The sequence below is a fragment of the Mirounga angustirostris genome, unplaced genomic scaffold (genome assembly GCF_029215605.1).
Source record: "Mirounga angustirostris isolate CCGP_5_RB_7025 unplaced genomic scaffold, mMirAng1.0.hap1 SCAF_13, whole genome shotgun sequence".
NCBI lineage: Eukaryota > Metazoa > Chordata > Mammalia > Carnivora > Phocidae > Mirounga > Mirounga angustirostris.
In genome coordinates this window covers 538,380-558,638 of record NW_026991721.1, presented here as the reverse complement: position 1 = coordinate 558,638, position 20,259 = coordinate 538,380, and the positions used below count along the sequence as shown (strand labels likewise).

Below are 20,259 nucleotides of genomic sequence, written 5' to 3'. Positions count from 1 at the left end.
GCACTGGAATGCGAACCCACTCAGGAAGAGGGTAGAGGGCAACAGACCACAACCTCATCTGGGGGGTACCCCCACTAAGGGCTAACCCCAGTCACCATGACAGGGCCTCTGGCATCATCTTGTTCAAGTCCTCACTGTCCACAGGGGCACACACAGAGAGGCAGGCCACTGCCAGACCCAGACTAAGGCCCCAAATCACCACACCTGCCCCTGTGCAGGCTGCCCACCCCGACTCCAAATGCCACGAGGGATCCTTCCAGGCTTGCCTGTGCCAGGAGCCACTGACCCGCCCACACACACTGGCCTGGACACATGCAGGATTATGTGCACAAGGAGACCTGGGCTAGAGGGTCTGCTTCTGCTCAGGCAGGTGGGTCCATCCAGCAGGCGTCCTGCAAGGACCCAAGCGTACAGTGGGGTGCATACCACCTGTGGGCACACACGCATCAGCCTCGATGCACAGCGCCGCAGCCAGGCTACCTCGTCTATCCTCTTAGTGACAGAGAAGACCAGCGTGGCTTAATGAGGTCTGTGATGCAGGAGGAGGTAGGCGTTAGGGCTGCCCTGGGGTGGTGTAGGGGGCACTGGGCCAGCAGGAGGATCCCATGGCCCTCGCTGCAGCCTGGCATCTCCAGCCCCTGGTCCCACAAATGTGCATGTGCGGGGCCTGCCCTACACCCAGAAAACTCTTCCTGTGGCTAGGCCTAGCCTATGGTCTGACCTTGGGCCTGTGGGCCTCCGTCCAAAGTCCCCCACCCGTCCACATGGCTCCTGTCCCCTGTCCTGAGGCCCTGCCCATGCCAGGAGCCCCTAGCTCCTGCTTCGCTCATGACGGGAGGGCCCTGCCGAGGTTGAGGGTCGCACGCAGGTAGTCAGGAGCTGTGGGAGCGTGGGGCCTCATCGGCAGAGGACAGGGACAGTGGTTGTGGAGGCAGGCATGCCCAGGAGAGGCACCTTGGCCTCGCCCCGACCACTTTGGTGTTTCTTACCCATGACACAGTTTTCCCTAGTCAGACCAGAGGCTGGCAGGACCTTGAGGGAACCCTACTGCTTGCCCTTCCTCCCTGGAAGCAGGGGGTCCTGGAAGGTGGCCTGTGGGGGCCAAGGGCAGGGACTGTCCCTCTTCACCACCAGCTTGTGCCCAAGGCCCTCTCCCGGCCTCCCTTCTCTCTTGCCCAGGCCTTAGAGGGCACTGACAGTCTGCAGATGACCCACATGTCTACCCACCTGACTGCCTCCCACACAATCAATGGAAACACCGCTCCAAGTGCAGCTCGGCCCAACAGCACCCAGAATCACCTCAGGAAGTGACACCCATATTCTTCCAGGGACTCAGCTGAGCCCCCATGACCCTGGATGCCTCTGTCTCCCCACAACCACCCTGGTGAGGCAGAACCTATCCCTCCTGCCCCCGCATGGTGCAGACACCTGCAGACCCCTCCCTGGTCTCGGGGCTCCCACCCCTGTGCGCCCAAGGACCAACCGCTGCAGGCCCGCCCTCTCTGCCCCAGGGGAGTGTCCTCCTTAAAGTTTTTTCCTCCTTGGATGTGCTCCCCAATTTCCCCTCTGAGCTCGCACCCCTCCCACCTCCTCGCCCTCTTAGCTGGCCCATTCCACTGCTCTTCTCACTCACTAACAAACTGCTGGCACCTTCTATGCATCCATGTTCGGAGCCCCCACCCCCAGGACATGAGTCCCACTGGGCAGGGGGACTCAGTGATCAAGGGTTAAATGTCCCAATCCACGAGGCAGGGACCATCATCCACGGGAAGGGACACTTGCACGCTGAGGGGAGGCCCTTAACTACAGGGATGGACGTCCATCCACAGGGAGGGACCCACGTCCACGGGACGGGGACCCTCGTCCAGGGCAGGAGTCCTCTCTCCTGGGTCACGCTCCTGTCCCAAGGGACGAGGAAAAGGGGAAGGCACCGTGTTCCTGACTGCGACCAGGGGCCGGGCCAGGGGTCTGCTCAGGGATGCTGAGGCGCCAGGCTGGGGAAGCCGGCCCGCGCTCTCTCCCGTGGCCCTGGGGCCAAGCTCCGAGCCCCGCCTGCACGACCCCCAGCCCCCCGGCACCGCCCCCGGCACCGCCCACCGAGGGGGCCGGGCCGGCAGGGCGGGAGGAGAGAGGGCGCACACGCGCGGCGACGCTCGCGGCCCCGCCTCCAGACGCCGCGGCACGTGACCGGCGTTTCCTGGCCGCGCGCGCGCGCGCGCACACACACGCACCATACTTGGCGCACGCGCAGGCCGCGCCGGCCTGGTGGAGCCCATGGCGTCCGAGCGACTGTCGAGCCGGCCCGCCTGCCTCCTCGTGGCCAGCGGCGCCGCAGAGGGTGAGGCTCGCGAGGACCGCTGGCGTCCAGCGGCGCCGGCGGGCGGGCCCGCCGGCCCCGAGCGGTCCGCTCTCGCGGCGCTTCGGGGAAGCCGGCGGAAGCCCCTCTTTGGAAAGGGAGCGCTGCCGGTGTCCCTGGCCTGGCCCGGCTCCCCAGGCCACGCCGGAGCGCGGGGGCCCTGGCCTACTGCAGGGGGACCCGGAGCCCGGCGTTTCTGCGGGAGGAGAGCGGGTCCGGGGTGGCGCCCGCAGCTGCCGCCTCGCGGGCGTGAGCTGCTGGAGTGTGGGGGCCCCCGTGCGTCACGTGCCGGGGCTTGCTGTCCTGGACGGGCAGGCTAGGGTGTGGTGAGGGGCGGTGGGCTTTCCGAGGAGCTGCGGGGGACGGCGGCGGGTGGGACCACGGGCCTTGGCGGGCAGGTGGGCCGGCAGGTGGGCCGTGAGCCTGTGGCCAGGCGCTGAGGGGCTGGAGAAGGGGCTGTCCTGGGGGCGGAGGTGTGCAGAGGCAGAGAACCCCTCAGTCCTGCCGTGCGCGGTACCAGGTGCGGTTGGCGTGGGGCTCCCGCAGGGCAGCACGGCTGGTGGTGGGGTCTGCCGTTACTGGGCAGACCTCGCTCAGGGCCAGTGCGGAAGGGATGAGCAGACGAGCTGGAAGGCTCCTGACTGCCCTGAGCACTTTCCAGGTCCTCTCCTGTGCTTTCTTTTGTCAGAGGGAAGTGATGAGGCCGAGGTCACATGGTGGGGAACCCGCGGTTGGGTCCTGGGGTCTGGTTCTGGAGCCTGGGCTCCTTCTTGAACTCTGGCCTCCCAAGTGGACAAGGGAGGGAGGATTGCAGGTGGAGGAGTCACTGTGTGCCGAGCCCCAGGGGCCCTAAGCGCTGTGCCCAGTGTGAGGTGGAAGGAGCCATCAGGAGCGGGGCTCAGTCCTGGAGAGGCGGGCTGGGGTTACCAGAGGTGGCTGGTTGGAGTGGGGTAAGGGTGAAGAGGGGTTGACTGGCGTGGCTGTGCCCTGGGGAGGGGACACAGCTCTGAAAAGGCCACTAGGGCAGTGTAGGCAAGAGGGGGCCCTCCAGAGACCTTCGAGGAGGGGTGAAGCCGTTTTCAAGGAACTGAAGGCAGAATCAGACAAAGTCTGGGGATGATTTGTGGGTGCTGTCTTTGCTCAATGCACGCAGTCTGTGCAAGTAATACTCATTAACACGTGAGGGTGAATAAAGATGAAGATGAGGTTTAGGGATTGGGTCCAGGATTAACATAAAGGTGGAGGGATGCACACCGAGCCCATTTAGAAGCAGATATCCCTGGTGGGGCCACAGCCCCCAACACCTAGGAATCTTTTGGACTGGAAATGGGCAGAAGAGGGCTGTGAGCAGCACTGGGGATGGGGGCAGGGTCCAGGAGCCTTGTGAGCAGAGGCCAAGTGTCCTAAATTGAGGATGAGGGTGGGCCAGCTCGTGGGGGTGGGGGGGTGGGTCGGAATGCACCCATGTTCTTGCTGACACTTTCCACAGCCCCACAACTGTGGCCTCTCCCTGGCTGAGTGCTGGGGGTGGGGGGGTTGGCTCGGTCACTGGTGGTTCAGTGAGTGGTTGGGGGGACCTTGCACTTGGGTTTGCCTTCTGGAGAGGCTTTTAGTGGCCAGCCTGGGTAGAGAGCCCGTCCTGCGGGGAGTGGGGCCTGTGGGCTGGGGCTGCTGCCCCAGGTCGGTGAGGTGGGCCTTGGGTGGGGGCAGACTCCAGGCTGAGACAGGGACACTTGTGCCCTGCAGCCCCTCTTCCTGCCCACAGAGCCCAGTAGTGGCCTTTTTAGAGCTGTGTTCACCTTGCAGGTGTGTCTGCCCAGTCCTTCCTCCACTGTTTCTCGCTGGCCAGCGCCACCTTCAACCTGCAGGTGGCCACCCCTGGGGTGAGTCAGCCAGACCCATGGGGTCTGTACCTGTTTGGAGGCAAGGCTTGGAAGAGTGCTGTCACTCCCTGGGAGGAGGAGGGAGCCTGAGGCTGGTGTGACCCCAAGAGAGGTGGCAGGGCTGAGGGTTAGGTCCTTGGTGGCATCATCAAGCTCTGGTCCCTGTTTCCTGGGCTCTGGCCCCACCTGTGGCAAGGGAGACCTCTCGTCATGGGTCAGCACCTGCATATAGGAGCAAGGGTGGCACAGACCTTCCACCAGGAGTTCTCTTCTCTGGCGTGGCACCTGGGGGTCATGGCAGCGATGGGTTACATGTTGGTCCCTTTGCTTGTGTTGTCATCCCCAAGGGGACAGTAGCTCCACTTTATAGGTGGGGGACTGAGGCCCACAGGGGGCAGCTGGGGGTGGGTTGTGGCACAGCTGGGTGAGGGGGCTGGGCTGTGCCCGAGCTCTTGTCAGCATTTCAAGCCCCCGTGAGCCAGCAGAGGGGTGTCCGCCCCTGGCCTGCAGACTCTGGGTCCTCTTACAGGGGAAGACCATGGACTTCGTGGACGTGAACGAGAGCAATGCTCGCTGGGTGCAGGATTTCCGCCTCAAGGCATATGCCAACCCTGCCAAGCTGGAGTCCATTGATGGTGAGGGGCCCAGGGTGCTGAGACCTTGGGGCTTTGGGTTGTGGCGATTCCAGGTGGGTTTGTGGCCTCCAAAGCGCTCTCTTCTGCTTCTGATGCACTCAGGGCTTGCCACGAAGTGCTGTGACTATCCAGGGCAGCGTCCAGTCCTGAATCCTGGGCCCAGAGTTCTCTGTCTAGGGGAGAGAGGTGGGGGCGCCTGGGTGGCTCATTCATTAAGTGTCTGCCTTCGGCTCAGGTCATGGTCCCAGGGTCCTGGGATCGAGCCCCGCGTCGGGCTCCCTGCTCAGCGGGAGTCTGCTTCTCCCTCTCCCACTTCCCCTACTTGTGTTCCTGCTCTCGCTATCTCTCTCTGTCAAATAAATAAATAAAATCTTTAAAAAAAGGTAAAAAAATAAATAGGGGAGAGAGGTGGCTGCACAGGGAGACACGGAAAAGGCAGGGATGGCTTCTGGGTCTCGGGAGCCTTAGCCCGTGTGGGGAGAAATGACAAATGATGGCGTGTGGCGCCACCGCCACCGTCTCCTGGGGGGCTGGCCCCAGCCAGCGACCTTGCTGTGACTGACCTGCCTGTGATCTCCCCGTAGGTGCCAGGTACCACGCCCTCCTGATTCCCAGCTGTCCTGGGGCGCTGGCCGACTTGGCCAGCAGTGGCTCCCTGGCCCGCATCCTCCAGCATTTTCGCTCAGAGAGCAGTAAGTGACCCGTGGGACTGGGGTGTGGATAGGGGCTTTGTAGGTTCATGAGAAATGGGGCTCGACCAGCAGCCAGGAGAGGCCAGAGGGGATGTTTCAGGGGCCAGACAGGGCAGATATGAAGAGCCTCTGATTTGGGCCCTGGAGGGCACGGGTGCACACATTCGAGGTGGGGCGCCCCTCAGGTCGCTACCCTGGGTACGCTCTGCCCGCCTTCCATGGGGGCTGGTGGCTGCCCACCCCCCAACTTCCTCTGAGGTGGGCGGGCAACGTGCTGGCTTGTTCTTCGTGGGCTTCAGGGTTTGAGGCCAGCAGGGGCCGTGGAGATGTGGCGTGCTGCCCGGGCCTGACTTTGGGCTGTGCCGGGCACGTTGGCGGGATGGGGACAAGATGCTCATTAGGGACCAACGGACAGAAACCCGGGGGCTCCACACAGTGTCTTTTGTTAGTGGGAACAGGGCCTCCGTTTCCAGCACGGTCTGGACAGAGAGTCATTGTTCCCGGCCGCCGCCGCCACCGTGGGAATGGTAGGGCAGTGGAAGGACGGGGAGCGACGGGAGGGTGTCCCAGGCAGGCGGCACGCGTGCTGGTGCAGGCCGTGTGCTGGGACGTTTGCAGCACTGCAGGCCACGCCACGGTCTGTGGGGGCGGCACGCTCCAGGGCTTGGTCACTGGGCCTGCCGCAGCCTCGTGACTGCTTGTGCCTGTGTTTCGGCCGCCAAAACTTTGCAACGGCTGTGAGCCTCGTCCTGGAGCTGACCGTGTGCGGGGGAGCTCTGAGGCGGGAGGTGGCGGGAGAGGGGCAGGGGCCCCGGAGGCGTCCAGGGCCTCAGCCCTGCCTGTGCTTCCAGAGCCCATCTGCGCGGTGGGCCATGGCGTCGCCGCCCTGTGCTGTGCCACCAACGAGGACCGATCCTGGGTCTTCCAAGGTTACAGCGTCACGGGGGTGAGTGTCATGCAGGGGAGGGTCCCAGGCTGTAGACAGGCGTCAGAGACCTGCGATGTGCTTGAAAGCTCAGGGAGTGTCCCCTCTGGCAGGGGTGACGGTCACTTGCCCAGACCAGGATCATGGAGAATGCCGGCCCCAGGCCAACAGTTGTGCTCTCCCCTCCCCTCCCCTGCTGACATCCAGGATGGCCCCCAAGGCCCGGCCCGTGCTCTGGATGTGGGGAGGGAAGCACTGGGGGGGCTCTTGGTGGGGTAGGAGGCAACATCGTGGTCCCTGGGAAGGAGCTGGGGTCGGGTTGAGACGTGACTTTTGTGCGTGTCATGTGCACGACACCCTTCGGGGCCAGGAAGGTTGGATGCAGGGCCTGGAGTTGGGGAGAGGGCCTAGCTGGATAGGGGGCCGGAGGGAGGGTCTAAACTGCGAGGACTTGGGGCTGCATGGGGCCAGCCTGGCGGGTGGTGCAGGGGGCAGGTTGGGGGTGGGGAGGAGAGCCTCAGGGGCACGACCTCAGTGTGGCTGTAGCCACACCACCCCCCTCCTGGGACTCTGTGCCTTGCTCTTCTGCCCATCGCCCACTGGGGGTCTCGGCCCTGAGGCCACCTGCCGGGCTCGCTCACTGGCCCTGATGCCAGGGGAGGGGCGACCGTGGAGGCCATGGTGCCCTGACGTGGGGGCGGGAACCCCTGTCCCCCACAGCCCTCCGTGTATGAGCTCGTCAGGGCGCCTGGCTTTGCCCGCCTGCCCCTCATCGTGGAGGACTTTGTGAAGGACGCGGGCGCCAGCTTCAGTGGTGAGCGGGGGGTGGGGGACCCGGCCAGGGGCTGCAGCTCAGACCCAGACAGGCTGCCTAGGGCTCTGGGGGTCCCTGGGAGGGAATGGGGGCTGGTTGTCAGGGCGTGCCTGGCCCGTGACCCCATCTGAGGCCCGCACCCTCGGGACCTCCCGCAGCCAGTGAGCCCGACGCCGTGCACGTGGTGCTGGACCGCCACCTTGTCACAGGCCAGAACGCCGGCTCCACCGTCCCAGCCATGCACAGCCTGCTCTTTCTCTGCGGCAGCCGGTGAGGAGCCGTGGACGGGGTGGCGGGCGGGATGTGGGCTGCTGACCAGCCCTTTGCGGGAGCCTGGGCCTTGACCTGACCCGTCCTGCAGGAAGTGAGATGGCTTCCCGCCCGCCAGTGGACGCCGCCGCCTCCAGACCGCCCAGGCGTCCCTGGAGATGGCTGGATTCCCCAGGCGTCCAGGGGCCCCGTCTCCGTGACAGCCCTGGAGAGTGACTTTCAGACACCCCAACCTGACCCGGTGGGATTGTTGGAGGCCCCCGAGAATCAGCCCTGCAGAGTGTCCCCTCTGGCGGAGGGGTCGACCTCCCAACCCCCAGGCCATTTGCTCTCCTTGGGACACAGCTGGGGGGCTCAGGGCCATCAGGTGGTCGCTGAGAATTCCACGTGAGCTTAGCACGGAGAGCTGGTCCGAGTGAGTCGGCCAGGGGGGTCCTGGTGTGGGTCTTGGCCCCCGTGGTCTTCCCGCGCACTGCCGGCTGGCCCCTCCCCTCTGCCTGTCCCTGGCCACCCAGGCTGAGCCTCTCTGGCGGCACCAGGATCCCATTTTGTGCGTTGAGGACTGCCCAGGCCTCTGTGCTGCCCCCCATTCCTCTGGGTGTGGGGGGAGCCGTGGTCCGGCAGGCTGGAGCTGGCTCAGCACTTTCCACTTGCCCAAGGCAGGGGCGGGGGGGCAGGGGGGGCGCGGCTTGTGGTGGACGCAAGCTCCCAGCCCCCAGACCGGCACCAGACCTTCCGGTGCTGAAGGAGCTGCCCTAATTTTAATCCTTGTTTGGTGTGTGGTTTCGAGTGTGATGGTGACACCACGTGAGGCCATCGCTTCTGATGTTGAGAGAGACGCGTTTAATCGGGTCTTCAGGAAGCCGCGCTGCTCACCCATGGCCCTGCCTGCGTGGCCTGTGGGTTTGTAGCTGCTCCAGGGCTTTCGAGGTAGACGTGACCAAAGCACAGACCCTACTGGGCAAGAGGCCTGGGGAGCAACCACCCTGGGGCTACATGTGGGGTGCCGGTCGGTCCCCACCACCCAGGCCCCGACAGGCCTGTGCTGGGGATGCTCCTTCCTGGCACGGCCAGATCACCCTCTGGTCTCGGGGGCCAGCCTGGGCCGTGGCCCTTGGATGGGGCCTCCGGGAGCTGGGCAGTTCCTCTTGTGGGTCCCACCTTTGCTTGTTTCCCGCCCAGACTTGGCTTGTCTGGCTCTGCTGTATCCAATCCCTCAGAACAGAGGAGGAGGAAGGAGGCGAGGCACCCCCCGAGTCCCAGGTCGCTTCCGCCACCATAGAGTGTGCGGAGATGCTCCCACCCTCTCCTCTGTTGGATGTTTTCTGGGGGGGACTGTATCAGGAGCTCCTGACGCCATGGCCAGGCTGGCCAGCTCCATCGAGAGGCCTGGGTCCTACTCTGTGCCTCAGTTATCGCCACAGGGTGATCGACGTCTCTGGACAAAAGCTTTTTTAAAGATCACGCCTTCTGGGCTCCATCTGTGTGATCTGCGAAGAGCTAATAACACTTGCCGAGATCGGCCAGACTACTCCTGGGTTCCACATCAGGGTGTGGGGCGGGCACCCCACACAGCCCTGTGCCCTGGGTGGCCGCGGCGGCTCGCTCCTGGCTTTGCCGGGTGCGGGGTGCAGGGCTGGGGCAGCCTCCAGGCTTAGAGAGGGTGCAGACACCCCAGGCTGGCTGCTGTTCTGGGATGTCCCCACGTGCCGTCCGCCCACCAGAAATAACTGACAGCCCCACAGAAGTGACGCCCGAATGTCGCGGCATCACCCACAGTAACAAACGCTTTAAGCAAATTGTAGTTCCCCTGGTGTTCTTTACCAGACAATGCTAATGTCCATGTGGCGGAACGTGATTTGGCCAGGAAAAGGAATAAAGTCCTGATAACATTGCACAGACTGAATCTTGACTGCGTCCTGCAAAGAAGCCAGACCTCAAGAGTGTGTGTGAGTCCATTTACATGAAATAGCCAGAAAATCCAGTAGAAGTAGTCAAGGGGCAGGGGGTGAAAATGAACAGGACGCCTCCTTTCAGGGTGATGAGAATGTTCTAAGGCTAGGGGGTCGGGGCGCCCGGCCGGCTCAGTCGGCGAGCACGCAACTCCGCCTTGGGGTGGATTTGTGCCCCACGTGGGGTGTAGAGACTGCTTCAGACGGTAACATCTTTACACCCAACAGCCAGTCTCTGTGGTCTGCAGGTCTCTGTTAAAATCCACAGCTTGTACATGTGAGTGGGTGGGTGGGCTTGATGTGTTTTAGCTGCGTCCAGTCACATGCGTGCACACATCCTGGGGTGCAGTCTGTTGACCAGCTGGCCGCCACCTGCCCGTCCGCCGAGGGCTGGGACACAGCCAGACGGGCGCAAGGCCCTGCCCAGCACTCGGACACCCAGCTGCCTCCTGCACACCCTAGGGGGGCGCTCTCAGCATAGGCTGGACCTGCTGGGGCCAGGCTTGTGCGCCCTCCGTGGGTCCTCTCCCCAGGGCCCGGCACTGTGTGTGCTGTGCTGTTCCTGCCCTTGGGGAGGTGGCCAAGGGGGCTGCTCCAGAACCAGCCGCCAGCCTGGGTGCTCTGACCCCGACACAGGATGCTCCTGGCATCCCTGCAGAAAGCTGTGCAGAGCAGTCCCTTAGTGGTACCCAGGGCAGTGTCTGACCAGGCCTGGCCCTGCCACCTGTCTCTGCCTGCAGACCTGAGGTGGCCGCCCCGGCCTCCTCCATCCCTGCAGGCTGTGCCTGTTCTGCTCTGTTCCAAGAACAGGCTGGTCCTGGGGGTTGGGGGGTGGGAGTGGGCGGGGCTACCCCAGGGACAGCCGTGGCTGCCCCCACCAAGCCCTTCCCCCTGCAGCAGGTCACGAGCAGAAGCTGCTCCAGAGCCCGTGCACACCAAACCGTCCCCACAAGGTGGCACCACTGCTCCACACAGGAGCTGAGCACCAGGGCGGCCTGGCTGGAGCCCCTGGGACCCCCTGCCCACTACCAAAGTCCAAGGCCTCCCAGGCTCCGGGCTTGCTGCCCAGCAGAGGCTCATGGCTGAGGTGCGGGACCGTCCCTGGCTGTGTCACCCCAGCTGGAGCCACGTTGGAGCCAAAGCCTGGGGCAGCTGGTGCCGAGGGGAAAGGGACTGGAGCCAGAAAAAGCAATGTAGCACAAGAAAAGTGACTGCTTTAATTACTTAGGCAAAATTTTACATAGAATCTATGATCCATCCCTGCCCCAATTGGTAAAAAATGCAAAATTCATCACATGGCATGTGCAGTCAGCCCCAACTCAGAGGGCACAGGTCTGTGGTCCGGCTCAGGCATGGTGCTATTTTCCGTTCTCGGTGCTGAACATGCGATCCTAGAAGGGAGAGCGTGAGAGATGCCAGGAAACTTGCCCACTTGCCCCGCACCCCTGCCTCCTGCGCAGGAAGGGGTAAGGCCCATGGTCGGGGCTGCCACGGACGGGGAGTCATGGCCTCCTTACAAGGGTGCCCACCAGCGGCTGGCCCGGAACCTGTGGGGCAGAGTCCAGGCGGCCAGGGGAGCCGACACCCCCAGTCCCCCAGAACCTTCCAGCTCCGCCCCCGAGCCTGGGGCACTCACCATCAGCATCCGCTCGAGCTTCACAGCATCCACAGCAAACTTCCGGATCCCGTCCGAGAGCTTCTCCACGGCCATCTGGTCCTCGTTGTGCAGCCAGCGGAAGGCCTTTTCATCCAGGTGAATCTTCTCCAGGTTGCTGGCCTGGGCTGGGGAGGACAGGCACTGGGGCCTCCCACAGCCGCCCTTCCCCCGCCTGCAGCCCCGCCCATCCCACCCCCTTGGGGTTGGTGCTGCCGGGCATCTCTTCTCCGCAGGGCCCCAGCGGGGCTCCCGCGATGGGCGGGACCCAGGCTGCCTCAGGCCAGTCCATCGCCTATGCCCTCGGAGAGCAGGGTGAAGGCGAGCAGGGTGAAGGCGGCCGCAAGCCAAGGGCCAGAGGGCTTACCTGCCTTGACCGACAGCACAGGGGCCAGCTTGCTGTTGTCCTTGAGCAGCTCCCCCAGGAGCTTGGGCGAGATGGTGAGGAAGTCGCAGCCTGCCAGCGCTTTGATCTCGCCGGTGTTGCGGAAGGAGGCGCCCATGACGATGGTCTTGTAGTCAAACTTCTTGTAATAGTTGTAGATCTTGGTGACGCTCTTCACTCCTGGGGCGACACGCTGCGTTCCTGAACGGCCTCCAGGACGCCGACAGCGGTGCCCGCCCACAGCACGGCCCAGAGCTGCCACCGCTGTGTCCCCTCCACCCAGCAGAGCCCCTCACCCCGTTCCTTCAACGGGCTACTCACCAGGGTCCTCCAGGGGCTCGTAGGATTTCTTGTCTGTGTTGGCCACATGCCAGTCGAGGATGCGCCCCACAAAGGGGGAGATGAGTGTCACTCCGGCCTCGGCGCAGGCCACGGCCTGGGCGAAGGAGAAGAGCAGCGTCATGTTGCAGTGGATGCCGTGCCGCTCCTCCAGCTCCCTGGGGGGACAGGGCAGGCTGAGCAAGGCCGGGCCTGTGGGTCCACAGGCGGCATGGGCGCTCCCGTGGGCACAGCCAGACAGCGCCCCCGTTCGGTGGGGAAGCTGCTCAGGAGTGCCTCCCCACAGCCGGGCCGCCCCCCCCCCCCCCCCCCCCCCACAGCACAGGCGCAACGCTCACCAGGGGGCCCTCTGCCCGGTGGGCTACGGTGACCGGAATTTTCTCCATCAAACCCACGTTTACAAACAGGGACAACGGCAAGAGAGGCCCCCCGAGAGCCACAGTGGGTCTCCCTGGCCCGGAGACGGGCACCCGCACCTGGGCCCCTGGCTCACCGCAGAGCTTGCCGGGGCCGGAGACCGCGGAGTCCCCGCTGACCGCAGTGCCGCCCTGCCCTCTGTCCCACCCGCACCTGCAGCCCCCCGCCCGCCCCCCAGTCCACCGGACATCCTGGGGTTGAGCCCTGAGGGGAGGGCAGTGCCCACACAGTCACGTGCCGGGGAGTGGGCCGTGACGGCTGAGCCTGTGCTCAGGCCCCTCTGGCCGTGTTTCTCCCCCCGGGACAGCTTCAGAGGGGCCTGTGGCCTGTGCCACCCGGCGGTGTTCACAAAGTGTGGCTGCAGAGAACGAGGCCTCGGAGGCGGCGGTGGCACTGGCCCGGGAGCCCTGCAGGGGCCAGCCTCTCCCAGGGCCTGCGTGCCCGGTGTAGGTGCCCGCAGCTCCGGCTGGCCCGTGGGAGGCCTCGACGAGACCCAGCAGCTGTGCTGGTCTGACCTGCCTGGCGAAACGCCGTGCATTTTCGGAAGCGGCGAATGGGGCGCTCCGGGAAGGTGACTTTACCAAAAGCGTGAGACGGAAGACAGACTGGGGAAAACAGCCTAGGAGGGGAGATTCACCCAGGACAAGACCGTCCGTCCACCTTCAGCACCGGGATGTCGTGAGACAAAGCTGCGCAAGCCGTGAGACGGATCTGGCCGCGAGCAACCCCTGCAGAGAGCTTAGAGCTCATCTGGAAGCAGCCAGCCCTGCGCCGCCGTGACTCCCGCCGTGAGCTCCTGCGACCCCGGGCGCCGCTTAGCCACGCCGCCAAGCAGGGACGTGTCCCCAGCCACCCTTCCCGCCCCACTCCACCTCGCAGGCCGAAGCACGCTCGTGTTGACCCTGCTGCAGGGACGTTTGCAGCCTTATGAAACTGTGTGGCCACGGCCCCGGGAGCTGCTCGGACATGCTCCGCCCGCTCTGATCTGGACCTCAGTTTAGCAGCGTGAGTGACCACGGGCGCCGATGCCTGAGACCTTGGCATTTGCAGCCTCCTCTAAGTTTCTGTTTTATCGGCAGTTTCTCTTGAGCTTGGCTGCGCTACTCTGATTTGCCCGCTCAAGGACTTAGGAGATTGTTGCTGGTGTGACCAGCTGCCAGAGGGCTCTGGGGAAAGGGCGCTGGTGAGCGGGACCGGCTGACTTGGTGTCAGGAATAATTTCTAGAAGTCTCAGAACATTTTTCCAATCACTACTGACAAAAATAAAAACTGGGCGCCTGGGTGGCTCAGTTGGTTAAGCGACTGCCTTCGGCTCAGGTCATGATCCTGGAGTCCCTGGATCGAGTCCCGCATCGGGCTCCCTGCTCGGCAGGGGGGTCTGCTTCCCCCTCTGCCCTCCCCTCTCTCATGCTCTCTCTCTCAAATAAATAAATAAAATCTTTTAAAAAAAATAATTAAAAAAATAAATAAATAAAAATAAAAACTATCTGAGTAAACGGAAAAGGGAAGAAGGGCTGCAGACGGCACCGGTGGGAACTGCGGGCTGCCCATGGAGCGGCCCAGCACGGAGGGACTGTTCCACGCAGCAGCCCCCCTCCCACGGAGGTGCCATGGGAGAGAACACGTGTGTCCGAACCCGTGCACGAATGTGCACAGCAGCACTACTCGTGACGGCCCCGAAGGCGGAAATAACCATGTGTCCACGGAACAGTGAGTGGACACACAAAGTGTGGTGTGGACCCACTGGAACATTAGCCTTAGCAGGGATGCAGCCCTGAACGCGCCACCACGTGAGGGAAGCCAGACACAAAAGGCCCCATGTCAGGAGATCCTACTGACGTGAAAGAAGCAGACCAGCAAAGCCAGAGAAACAGAAGGTGGATGAGTGGCTGCAGGTGCTAAGTGGGCCAAGTGAACAGACGGTCCGAGCACGTGTGAGGAGACGCCCTCGCCAACCGCTGTCCAGGTGTCAGTGGTCTCTGGGCAAGAACACACGGAGGAAGTCTCCGGTCTCTCCCGCTCCGCACGTTTGGTTCAACAGGCTGGTTTTTATAACTGATACAGACGGGGGACGGGAGACTGGGGATCCCCCAGAGGCCTGGTTTTTCTCTGGATAGTGGTGACCTGGCCCCCCACGCTGACCCTCTCTGGACTGAGGGTCGAACGTGCCCACAGCTGCGCAGCCCCCAGCCCCGGAATGGAAGCAGAGCCCCCACCAGACCCCTTCTCACAGGGGATCCTTACTTTCCAGCCTGAATTCCTTCCCAGGTGGATGAGAGCTTTATAAGGATCCGGTCCTTGCTGATCCCGGCTTCCTTGTAGAGTTCGATGAGACGCCGGGCTCGGGCCACCATGGCGTCCTTGTCAAAGGACAACCTGTGTGAACAAGAGGCCCCTTGCCGAGCAGTCCGCCTCGGAAGCCCACCAAAGAGGAGCGAGTGGGCACCTGCGGCCTGCTCTGCCCCGCCGTGGGGAGCAGCTTGGAAGCCCATCTCACTCACGGTCACATTCCTCCCCGGCATTTACACAGAAACTCAGGCTGAACTCGAATCGCGGAGCAGGGGGCACAGGCACCATCTCCGGACCAGAGAGTTGCTTCTGCCCCTTGACCCCAAGGACCCTGAGTCCTTACCTGGCATCCACTTCTGTGGATACACGGCCTGGAATCTTCTTTAATATTTCTGTTCCAAACAACACAAAAAGTTTATCGATAGCATTTTTAACCTGTTCCTCTTGCGACCTGAAATTCAAGGGAAAAAAATTAGGTCAAAAGCTTTTAGGTTTAAGTGCACAGGATTCTACAAAACAAATTCTCTCATTCCTTTGCAGCAAATTCCTTTCCCTTCATCTTCTTTTTTTCCCTACTTGTGGTAAAATACACACAGCATAAAATTCATCATTTTAACCATGTCTAGGTGCACAGCTCGGGGGCATTAGGTATGTTTACACCGTGCAGCCATCCCCACCATCCGTCTCTGGAACTTTTCATCATTCCAAATTGAATCCCTCTATCTTATGGCACTAGACAAAAATAATCCTTTCAATCTCTCTGAAGTTGCCTGGGCAGGCGAGTGAAGTGCACCGTGGTATTCCAAAATGGCCCACTGCCCAGGGCTCCTCACTAGCCCAACGCACATGGGACGATCTCCAGCCCGCCCATCATGGGCGAGGACCCGCGGGGCAGCTGGACGGGGGACAGCACCAAGGCCTTGCCGATGCAACGAGGTGCAAGGGCAAGCCTCTGGAGAAGGGAAAGGCAGTTGGCTGCAACGGGCTGTGTGGTGGAGGGCAGGGTGGACTCAGGACTCGGCAAGCACCGCACTCCCGCACGCGGCCTGTGCCTTGGTTCCTGCAGGTACCCGCCCAGCGGGGCACTATCACCCCCATGGAGATGGAAAGTGCCATCAGGGAAAGGGCGAGGAAAGCCAGCCTGCGCTTGCCTGGGGGAGGAGCAGGCACGGACTGTGAATGGGCACCAGGGAACATTCTAGACTGGATTGCGGTGACAGCTGCACCACTGAAAAAATTTACCAGAACAAACTGAACTGAGCACTTAGCGAATCTTCCTGCAGCAAAGCTGTTACAAGACGATAAAACGACAGAGAGCAGGTCAGTGCCTGCCAGGGCCGGGACACTCACCACCCTAAAGGGGGCAAGGGGACTTTGGGGTGCTGCACTTTAACTGGGGTGGTGTTTGTAGGGAGTACACGGTCCTGTAAACAATTCATTGAACTGGACACTTACTACGGTGGCAGTTTACTACATGTAAATAACACTTTGATAAAGTTGATAAAAATAAACATAAAGAGGGGCGCCTGGGTGGCTCAGTCGGTTAAGCGACTGTCTTCCGCTGGGGTCATGATCCTGGAGTCCCGGGATGGAGTCCCGCATCGGGCTCCCTGCTCGGTGGGGGGTCTGCTTCTCCTCCCTCTGACCCTCCTCCCTCTCCAGCTGTCTCTCGTTCTCTCTCTCTCAAATAAATAAATAAAATCTTTAAAAATAAATAAATAAACATAAAGAAACCCAGCTTTCTTTCCTTGAGTCTAAGACATCCAAGAACTAAAATGCCGTTAAGGAGGTAACAGCCGGGGGCCAGTGTGGCCGACTGCGCCCCCCCCCCCCCGCCAGCTCACCCGCCCAGCCGCCGGCCGTAAGCAATGGCCTCCTCCACCAGCTCCTGGTAGGCTGGCATCTGCGCCGCAGCCAGCATCAGGGAAGGGTTGGTGGTGGCATCCTGGGGCTTGTACTCTTCGATGGCTAGGCAGAGAATTTTGGACAGCAGGAGAGTGAGTGGAGTGCTCCTCTGCCACGGAAGAGCCCCTCTAAGCCCCACGCCCACCAGCCGAGGCCAGCGTGTTTTCCAGCCGGGGAGCGGGGGCACTTCACCGCATCTCCCTGTCCCAGAGGCTGTCTGCACAACACAGGTGCTACCAAGATGGGACCAGAGATCCGAGGTGCCCCTGTAGGAGCTGACTTTCCCACTGTGGGGCGAGGCAGGCAGCGGGCACAGCCGGAGGGCACTTCCTGCGGCCAAACTAGCACGGGCAGGCGCCTGGCGCCCAGGCCAGCGACAGTGAGGGCACGCGGCTGCACCCACGCACGGCCTTCTTCCTTCCCGCACCACGTCAGCTCTTAGTAACAAGCCGGCAATGACAGGAAACCCGCGGAGCCCAACCTGCAGGCTCGCCGACCAGAGGCTGAGCCAGCCCACGGCCACGCACCCTCACAAACACATCTGCTCCAGACCATTAGCGGGCTCAGTAAATCCATTTGGCAGACTCGTGCTTTCAAAGGATGCTTTGATGACAAAACTACAGAGATGGAGAACCGACTGGCGGCTGCCGAGAACAGGGAGGGGGGCGGCTGTCCGGCGCACAAGGGGCCGAATCTGTTCATGTTGTGAAACCACTGCGGGGAATGCCGTGCCCCACCCCCACTCAGGCTTGCATGGTGAACGGGGCCAGGCCTGCAGCCTCTTTATAGGGTCGTGCTGGTGCCAACCTCACACCACGGTCACAGAGCGTATCGCCACTGGGGGACAGCAGGTGAAGGATGCATGGGACTCGACAGGCTAATTTGGCCACTTCCTGTGAGTCTATATTTCAAAGTAATAACTTAAGAGAAAGTGCTCCTGGGGCCCCTGGGTGGCTCTGTCGGTTAAGCATCCGACTCTTGGTTTTGGCTCAGGTCATGATCTCAGGGTCACGGGATCAAGCCCTGGATCAGGCTCCACGCTCGGCAGGGAGTCTGTCTGCTCAGAGAGTCTCTCTCCCTCTGCCCCTCCCCACTTCCCACTCTGTCTCTCTAAAATAAATAAATAAATAAATATTTTTAAAAATGATTTATTTATTTATTTTAGATGGGGGGGCAGAGGGAGAGAGACTCTCAAGCAGACTCCCTGCTGAGTGTGGAGGCTGATGCGAGGCTCATCTCACCACCCTGAGATCATGACCTGAGCTGAAATCAAGCGCCCACCAATTAACCGACTGAGCCACCCAGGTGCCTCTCAGCTCAGGTCTTGATCTCAGGGTCAGGAGTTCAGGCCTCATGTTGGACTCCACACCGGGCATGGAGCCTGTAAGAAAGACAGAAAGAGAGGAAGAGAGGAAGAGAAAAAGGAAGGGAGGGAGGGAGGAAAAAAGGAAGGAAGAAAATGTTCTGGACTGGTATTTTTGCAGGCTCAAATCTCATGGAGGGATGTACTGAATAGTGCCTTTTATTACATAAAATTAGGCCTTGACAAGGTTGACTTCTGACAAACTTAAAAACAAAAGTAATACTCAGCTGGGGTCAACAGATGGGCTTTAGGGTCCAGGGACCCTTAAATTGAATGTGAAACTGCAGGGGGCGGGGGCACTGTTCTGGGGAGGGTATCCATGGCTTTGATTATATTTTCACAGCAGCCTAGGACCCACCCCCCAGCCCCTGCCAAAGGTAAGAAACTTCAGTTCATAAAATGACCACAAAACCAAATGCTGGATTTGCAACTATGCCATGTTTATGGGTATACATCATTAACTACTGTATTCTTACAAAGTTGCGAATATTCATTAAAATGAAAAATGTCAGCACATGGATTTAGATATTTCTAGGAAGGGAAAAAGAACAAGTGTTCCCCCAAGGCTCCTCTCCAGGGAGAGCCACAGGAAGCAATACAGACCAAGGCTCTGGCAAAGAAGCAAAGAGGGAAAATGATTCTAAGTGTTAAGAAGGGGAAACAGAGGGGCGCCTGGGTGGCTCAGCTGGTGAAGCGTCTGCCTTGGGCTCCGGTCCTGAACCCAGGGTCCCGGGATCGAGCCCTGCATCAGGCTCTCTGCTCCTCGGGGAGCCTGCTTCTCCCTCTGCCGCTCCCCCTGCTTGTGTTCCCTCTCTCGCTGTCTCTCTCTGTCAAATAAATAAATAAAGTCTTAAAAAAAAAGAAAAGAGGAAGTGGAAACAGGCACAGAAAAGGTGCGGCCACGTTTCCAGCACACTCTATCCTACTTAGGTCAGTGCCCAGAGGTCTGATGAAAGGGCACGGGAGCAGGAGCTCCCCCAGAGCCAGCCCACGGGGGGACGTCTGACAGCCTACAGGCCGGACCGACGGTGATCGGGTAAGCCGCCGAAAGTGGGTGTTCGCTCTCCTCCGCTCAGCTAGATAAACAATCCTCTTACTCAGCGTTACCAAAGAGAACTAATAAAGCCTGTTTCTCAAGCCGCCGTGAGAAAGCAGAAAAGAAAGGAAGTCAGTTCTACAGTGCTCATTTCGGTGCAGCCTTTCACGGTTTTCCTGAAAATCTTGTTTGTTCACAGCAGAGCAGGGCGGGGGCCCGTTCAGGCTGGGCACTCTCAGGACCGACGGATGATCCTTCCCCACTTCTCTCCCACCAGCACAACGCAAACCCAGCAACGGCAGGTCCCCGGTACCGGAACTTCGCTTTCCTCCGTGCACTGCGTTCTGCCCGCGGGCTCCGCGGCCCCGCCTTGGGCCGCCGGGCTGCCCCGAGCAGGGTGCAAAGTATGTGCAACAGGAGATTACAAAAGCCGGCCTGTCATTTCTGGTCTTTCTGGGCCCAGAACTAACTCGAGTTCCTGCTCAGGAGTCACCATCTGCCAAGTGGTCTGGGCCGAAATTCGCTCCAGCTCCACCTCGAACCTCCTCCTCGGCGCAAAAGCCCTGCAAGCTTCCCAGGACCCACTGACGCTGGAGGCTCCCCCCAGGGCTTTCCAACAGCTCGGAGGGAGCCCCGTGCCCTCACCCCTGCCCCCTTCCCCAGCCCCTGCGCCCCCTCCTCACCTCCGGGCATGGGCCCGCGCCCCCTCAGGACTCCCGATGCCCCCCCCCGGGCCCGCGCCCCCCCGGGCCCCCTCCCCGGTGCCCGCCCCGGGCCCCGCCGGCTCTCAACGTCCACGAACATGCGCCCCCAGCACGGCCAGTCGGCGCGCGTCCCGGAGCTCGGGGCCCCGCGCGCCTCACCGCGGAAGTCGCCCGTGTCGGCCACCACGGTGGTGAACTGCTTGAGCTGGTCCAGCGCGCTCTCCATCCTCTGCCGCTTCACGGGGGAGCCCGACATGGCGAAGCGGAGACCGAGCGCGGCGGCCCACAATGCCCCGGGGGCACCTGCATGCCAGCCAATCCGGGAGCGGCGCGGAGGGCGGGGCCGACGGCGCGTCCGCCACAGGGCGCCGCCCCGCCCCGAGACCACGCCCAGGTTCGGGGGCAGTACCGCCGGGAGACCGCGGCCGGGCATCCGTGCTCCTCTCTCCCTCGAGCCCTGCATCCTTAGAGCGGTGTCCCCTCCTCATCGCCAGCTGTGCCCCCCGAGGGATGCGCTCCCGGAGCTATGTGCCCCCCAAACGGCGTGCCCGCCTCCAATGATGCACTTCCCGGAGCGATGCGCCCCTGAGCGGTGTGTCCCCCGGAGTGATTGGACCCTGGCGTGATGCTCCCCATCCCC

General features: G+C 62.0%; 2 protein-coding genes across 5 annotated transcripts; one reads left to right on the top strand and one right to left on the bottom strand.

The window, feature by feature from the left end:
- The first annotated feature begins 2,183 nt into the window (after positions 1-2,183).
- GATD1 (glutamine amidotransferase class 1 domain containing 1) lies at positions 2,184-9,472 on the top strand. 4 transcript variants are annotated; one of them, XM_045892958.3, is made up of 8 exons: positions 2,190-2,338; positions 4,163-4,239; positions 4,769-4,874; positions 5,459-5,566; positions 6,418-6,512; positions 7,212-7,305; positions 7,464-7,575; positions 7,667-9,472. In XM_045892958.3, the coding sequence occupies exons 1-8, from the start codon at positions 2,275-2,277 to the stop codon at positions 7,671-7,673; spliced, it is 663 nt and encodes a 220-aa protein (XP_045748914.1). In that variant the 5' UTR covers positions 2,190-2,274; the 3' UTR covers positions 7,674-9,472. The 4 variants fall into 4 exon arrangements, with proteins under 4 accessions (XP_064432006.1, XP_045748914.1, XP_064432005.1 ...); XM_064575935.1 differs by lacking the exon at positions 7,212-7,305; XM_045892959.3 differs by lacking the exon at positions 7,667-9,472 and having other exon boundaries at positions 7,464-7,660.
- A 1,249-nt stretch (positions 9,473-10,721) lies between these two features.
- Positions 10,722-19,939, bottom strand: TALDO1 (transaldolase 1). The gene is made up of 8 exons (XM_045892957.3): positions 19,779-19,939; positions 16,456-16,579; positions 14,955-15,062; positions 14,567-14,698; positions 11,888-12,063; positions 11,549-11,746; positions 11,164-11,309; positions 10,722-10,918 (listed from the first exon to the last, which is right to left on the bottom strand). The coding sequence occupies exons 1-8, from the start codon at positions 19,873-19,875 to the stop codon at positions 10,886-10,888; spliced, it is 1,014 nt and encodes a 337-aa protein (XP_045748913.2). The 5' UTR covers positions 19,876-19,939; the 3' UTR covers positions 10,722-10,885.
- Positions 19,940-20,259: the final 320 nt, after the last annotated feature.

What these genes read in the sequence shown, in the direction of transcription:
- TALDO1 (XM_045892957.3), bottom strand. Translation starts at nt 19,875, where the DNA reads ATGTCGGGCTCCCCCGTGAAGCGGCAGAGGATGGAGAGCGCGCTGGAC. An exon ending in CGACACGGGCGACTTCCGCG is followed by an intron (nt 16,580 to 19,778) that starts GTGAGGCGCGCG and finishes TTCTCTGCCTAG; the next exon opens with CCATCGAAGAGTACAAGCCC. An exon ending in TACGGCCGGCGGCTGGGCGG is followed by an intron (nt 15,063 to 16,455) that starts GTGAGCTGGCGG and finishes CTTGAATTTCAG; the next exon opens with GTCGCAAGAGGAACAGGTTA.
- GATD1 (XM_064575935.1), top strand. Translation starts at nt 2,275, where the DNA reads ATGGCGTCCGAGCGACTGTCGAGCCGGCCCGCCTGCCTCCTCGTGGCC. An exon ending in CAAGCTGGAGTCCATTGATG is followed by an intron (nt 4,875 to 5,458) that starts GTGAGGGGCCCA and finishes ATCTCCCCGTAG; the next exon opens with GTGCCAGGTACCACGCCCTC. An exon ending in AAGGTTACAGCGTCACGGGG is followed by an intron (nt 6,513 to 7,463) that starts GTGAGTGTCATG and finishes GACCTCCCGCAG; the next exon opens with CCAGTGAGCCCGACGCCGTG.